This window comes from Boleophthalmus pectinirostris, unplaced genomic scaffold (assembly GCF_026225935.1).
Source record: "Boleophthalmus pectinirostris isolate CB_2022bp ecotype Guang Dong unplaced genomic scaffold, ASM2622593v1 HiC_scaffold_10, whole genome shotgun sequence".
NCBI lineage: Eukaryota > Metazoa > Chordata > Actinopteri > Gobiiformes > Gobiidae > Boleophthalmus > Boleophthalmus pectinirostris.
Window position 1 is genome coordinate 830767 of NW_026570971.1, and position 5000 is coordinate 835766.

Here is a 5000-nt window from a genome sequence, read left to right on the forward strand (position 1 = left end):
AAAAGGTGCAGAGGTTTAGTAAAAGGTGCAGAGTTTGTTAAAGGTGCAGGTTTAGTAAAAGGTGCAGAGGTTTAGTTAAAAGGTGCAGGTTTAGTAAAAGGTGCAGGTTTAGGTTTTAGTAAAAGTGCAGTTAGTAAAGGTGCAGAGGTTTAGTAAAAGGTGCAGAGGTTTAGTTAAAAGGTGCAGGTTTTTGCAGGTTTAGTAAAAGGTGCAGAGGTTTAGTTAAAAGGTGCAGGTTTAGTAAAAGGTGCAGAGGTTTAGTAAAAGGTGCAGGTTTAGTAAAAGGTGCAGGTTTAGTAAAAGGTGCAGAGGTTTAGTAAAAGGTGCAGGTTTAGTAAAAGGTGCAGGTTTAGTAAAAGGTGCAGAGTTTGTTAAAAGGTGCAGGTTTACACAGTTTTGACTAAAGTTTCTTTTAAACTCAGCTTCCGCTCCGTCTTAAGCGTGACTCACGTCCAGGTGCTTCTGGTTGATCTGGTAGATGATCTGCAGGTGTCGGGGCAGCAGAGTCTCCATGAGCCTGACGGGCCATCGCTCCAGAGCCTCGGGCAGCACCGTGTGGTTGGTGTAGGCAAAGGTGCGGCGGGTCAGATCCCACGCCTCCACAACAACAACACAACAAACACAAACGTTTAAGAGAACATGATGAAGACCACGAGCTTCACGAGACACTTTCACACGAGTCTAGAGTTCAGGGTTTCTTCTGGAGCACGTGGGGTTTTGTCTTTGGTCTTTCTCCAGGTCCAAGTCAAAGTCACTGAGCAGAGTTTGAGTTTAAGTTTGTGTTTGTGTTGTTTGTGTTTATGATCTAGAGGAGGAAACATGAACTGACCACGTCCCAGTCCAGCTTCTCGATGTCCACGAAGATCCTCATGAGCTCGGGGATGGCCATGGCCGGGTGAGTGTCGTTCAGCTGGATCGCCACCTGGAAAAAACAAAAAACACCAAAAAAAACACAAAACAAAAATAAATAAAACAGAGACAAGTGGAAAGAGAAAAACAACCACAAAAACCCGTCTGTCATTTGTTCATTTTTCAAAATAAAAACAAAAATAAGTTTCAGTTTTTACTTTTGTGTTTATATGAAAAATGGAAAAAACGGACAACGGACTGAACCAGGTCTAAACCGGGACTAAACCGGGTCTAAACCGGGACTAAACCGGGTCTAAACCGGGACTAAACCGGGACTAAACCGGGTCTAAACCGTGTCTAAACCGGGACTAAACCAGGTCTAAACCGGGTCTAAACCGGGTCTAAACCGGGACTAAACCGGGTCTAAACCGGGTCTAAACCGGGTCTAAACCAGGTCTAAACCGGGACTAAACCAGAACTAAAATAGGACTAAACCGGTCTCAGTCCTGGTCACCCGACAGTCTACACGGGCGCACCTCAGGGCCCCGCCCCGACACTCCTGTTTTAGTCTCGGTTCAGTCCTGGTTCAGTCCCGGTTCAGTCCTGGTTCAGTCCTGGTTTAGTCCTGGTTTAGTCCCGGTTCAGTCCTGGTTCAGTCCTGGTTTAGTCCTGGTTTAGTCCCGGTTCAGTCCTGGTTTAGTCCTGGTTTAGTCCTGGTTTAGTCCCGGTTCAGTCCGGTTTAGACCTGGTTCAGTCCCGGTTTAGTCCTGGTTTCAGTCCTGGTTTAGTCCTGGTTCAGTCCTGGTTTAGTCCTGGTTTAGTCCTGGTTTAGTCCTGGTTCAGTTCGTTATCTGTTTGTTTTTTTCCATTTTTCATTTAAACACAAAATCAAAAACTGAAAAAACGAATCTTTGTCTGTTTTTTTCATTTTGGTTTTGGAGACAAATAATGAAGAAAATTGTTGTTTTCTCGTTTTCTTATTTTTGGTTTTATTTTGAAAAACAAACGAACGAACGAAACTCTGATCCACAAACTTCAGACCAACGACCTGATTCTTCCCTCGTAAACGAAGACGAGGAAACTCAGAGGCTCCATGTTCTTCACTCAGAAGAGTCGTGTTTGTCACAGACACAGACTCCAGAAAAACTCACGTGAAGCAAACGGATTTTGATTTGGGCACAAAAATGTCTCCTGAGACCAAAAACCCTGAAGCTGCTCGGTCTCCTCCTGGTCTCCTCCTGGTCTCCTCCTGGTCTCCTCCTGGTCTCCTCCTGGTCTCCTCCTGGTCTCCTCCTGGTCTCCTCCTGGTCTCTCCTGGTCTCCTCCTGGTCTCCTCCTAGTCTCCTCCTAGTCTTCTCCTGGTCTCCTCCTGGTCTCCTCCTAGTCTTCTCCTGGTCTTCTCCTAGTCTCCTCCTGGTCTCCTCCTAGTCTTCTCCTGGTCTTCTCCTGGTCTCCTCCTAGTCTCCTCCTAGTCTCCTCCTAGTCTTCTCCTAGTCTTCTTCTGGTTTTCTCCTTGGTCTCTCTTGTCTTCTCCTGGTCTTCTCCTAGTCTCCTCCTGGTTCTCTCTGGTCTTCTCCTGGTCTTCTCCTGGTCCTCCTTCCCTCCTCCTGGTCTTCTCCTGGTCTCCTCCTGGTCTCCTCCTGGTCTTCTCCTGGTCTCTCCTGTCTGTCCTTCTCCTCCTTGTCTCCTCCTAGTCTCCTCCTGGTCTCCTCCTGGTCTTCTCCTGGTCTCCTCCTGGTCTCTCCTGGTCTTCTCCTGGTCTCCTCCTGGTCTTCTCCTGGTCTCCTCCTGGTCTTCTCCTGGTCTCTCCTGGTCTCCTCCTGGTCTCTCCTGGTCTCCTCCTGGTCTTCTCCTGTCTTCTCCTGGTCTCCTCTGGTCTCCTCCTGTCTCCTCCTTCTTCTCCTCCTGGTCTCCTCCTGGTCTCCTCCTGTCTCTCCTGGTCTTCTCCTGGTCTTTCTTCTGGTCTTCTCCTGTCTCCTCCTGGTCTCCTCCTGGTCTCCTCCTGGTCTCCTCCTGGTCTCCTCCTGGTCTCCTCCTGGTCTCCTCTCCTCCTAGTCTCCTCCTGGTCTTCTCCTGGTCTTCTTCTGGTCTCCCTCCTGGTTTTCTTCTGGTCTCCTCCTGGTCTCCTCCTGGTCTCCTCCTGGTCTCTCTTCTGGTCTTCTTCTGGTCTTCTCCTGGTCTCTCCTGTCTCTGTCTCCTCCTGTCTCCTCCTGGTTTTCTCCTGGTCTTCTCTGGTTTTCTTCTGGTCTTCTCCTGGTCTCCTCCTGGTCTTCTCCTGGTCTTCTCTCTTGTTTTCTCCTGGTCTTCTCCTGGTCTCTCCTGGTCTTCTCCTGGTCTTCTCCTGGTCTCCTCCTGGTCTTCTCCTGGTCTTCTCCTGGTTTTCTTCTGGTCTTCTCCTGGTCTTCCTCCTGGTTTTCTCCTGGTCTCTCCTGGTCTCTCCTGGTCTTCTCCTGGTCTTCTCCTGGTCTTCTCCTGGTCTTCTCCTGGTCTTCTCCTGGTCTTCTCCTGGTCTTCTCCTGGTCTCTCCTGGTCTTCTTCTGGTCTCCTCCTGGTCTTCTCCTGGTTTTCTTCTGGTTTTCTCTGAACTCACCTTGTCGGGGAAACTCTCAAACGACGTCCTCCCTGGAGTTCCTTTCTTGGTGGTTTTGAATCTTCTGATGATGTCCTGAAGCGTCGCAGCCACCACGAAATACTCCTGCTTCAGCCGCAGCTCCTTCCCCTCGAAAAACTGAAAACACAAAAAACGTCTGTTCAAAATTCAACAAGAAAAAAGAAAGAATCATTTTATTATTTCACAGTAAATTACAAAATCTAACACAAAAAAAAAGCTGCACTGTGTAACTTTTCTGCTGGAGCTTTTCTCCATGGAGATGTTTCTGCTTTGTCTGGAATGTTCCACAGTATGGCATTAAACCTTTCTATCTCCATGGAGACCAAACCAGACAGTGTTCCAGGTCAGATCTGTGGAGAGGCGACGTCGCTCACACTCACAATGTCTGTTTCTCGAAGGATTTTTGAGACATAAAACCTCCTGTGATTAAATAAATGTAAAGTGGAGCTGTTTAACTGTGGAACATTTCAGGCAGAGCAGTGACGTATCCATGGAAACGAACAGGGAAAAAAAGTTACACAGTGCAGCTTTAAAACAAGTAAATAAAAGTAAAATAATCTTCAGCTAAAGTGAAACAATCTAAAACTTCATGACATCACGATAAAGATAATAAGACATTAAAGCTGCACTGTGGAACTTTTTGGTGGAGGGTCCATCACCTGTTTGTTTCCACGGAGACGTCACTGTTCTGCCTGGAATGTTCCACAGTGTGACTTTAAACAGCTCAACTTTACTTTTATTCAGTCACAGGAGGTTTTATGTCTCAAAAATAACAAACAAAAACAGACATTCTGACATTCTGGTTTGTCTCCATGGAGATAAAAAGGTTTACTGTGGAACATTCCAGATAAAGCAGAAACATCTCGGTGGAGAAAAGCGTCTGACGGAGCCTCCAGTAGAAAAGTTCCAGAGTGCAGCTTTCTGATACGGAGTGAAATGTTTGAGTTGGACTCACGTTGTCGTTGGGGTAAAGAACTCTGGAGATGTTTTCTGCCAGGTTTCGGTCCAGAACCGCCTGGATATAATCTCCAACGTTAACTACAGACAAACAAACTAAATCTGTGAGTTTTACGTTTTTATCCTTTTGTTTAAAACGATTCTGCTGCTGGAAACTCTGCGACAAAAACAATCAATAATAAACTCTAACAATAAATCCAAGAATCTGTGCAGAAAGAACAAAAGTGTGGCTGTTTGCTGCAGGGTTCAGTCTGTGGGAAAAAAGGATCAAAACTTCAACACAACAGATTCCAGGAGCTACAAAAAACAGAGAAAAAGTAAAAAAAAACGCACGAGGAAGAATCTAGTTAAAAGGCTTTTTATCTGAATGGCCAAACCGACATGTTTCAACCTTCACTGGTTGAATGAACTGAATTAAGTCCTGATGAAACCAGTGAAGGTCGAAACATGTCGGTTTGACCAGTCAAAGAAAAAACCTTTTAACTAGATTTTCCTTCATGCAATTTTTTACTTTTTCTACTTTTTTGGGGCGTCTGGAGTCTTGTGTTTAAATACAAAAATATATTTATATAAAATGGAACTT

General features: G+C 45.9%; 1 protein-coding gene across 2 annotated transcripts in view; it reads right to left on the bottom strand.

The window, feature by feature from the left end:
- Positions 1-5000, bottom strand: part of pygl (phosphorylase, glycogen, liver) — a 37880-nt gene that overhangs the window by 17812 nt on the left and 15068 nt on the right. For both annotated transcript variants that reach the window (XR_008632882.1, XM_055158799.1), the window contains exons 6-9: positions 4416-4498; positions 3440-3577; positions 830-922; positions 451-597 (exon numbers count right to left, since the gene is read on the bottom strand). Coding sequence is in view for 1 of the 2 variants with exons in the window: in XM_055158799.1 (XP_055014774.1) it covers positions 451-597; positions 830-922; positions 3440-3577; positions 4416-4498 (461 nt within the window). In the remaining variant the exon portion in view is untranslated. The remainder of the gene's footprint in view (positions 1-450; positions 598-829; positions 923-3439; positions 3578-4415; positions 4499-5000) is intronic.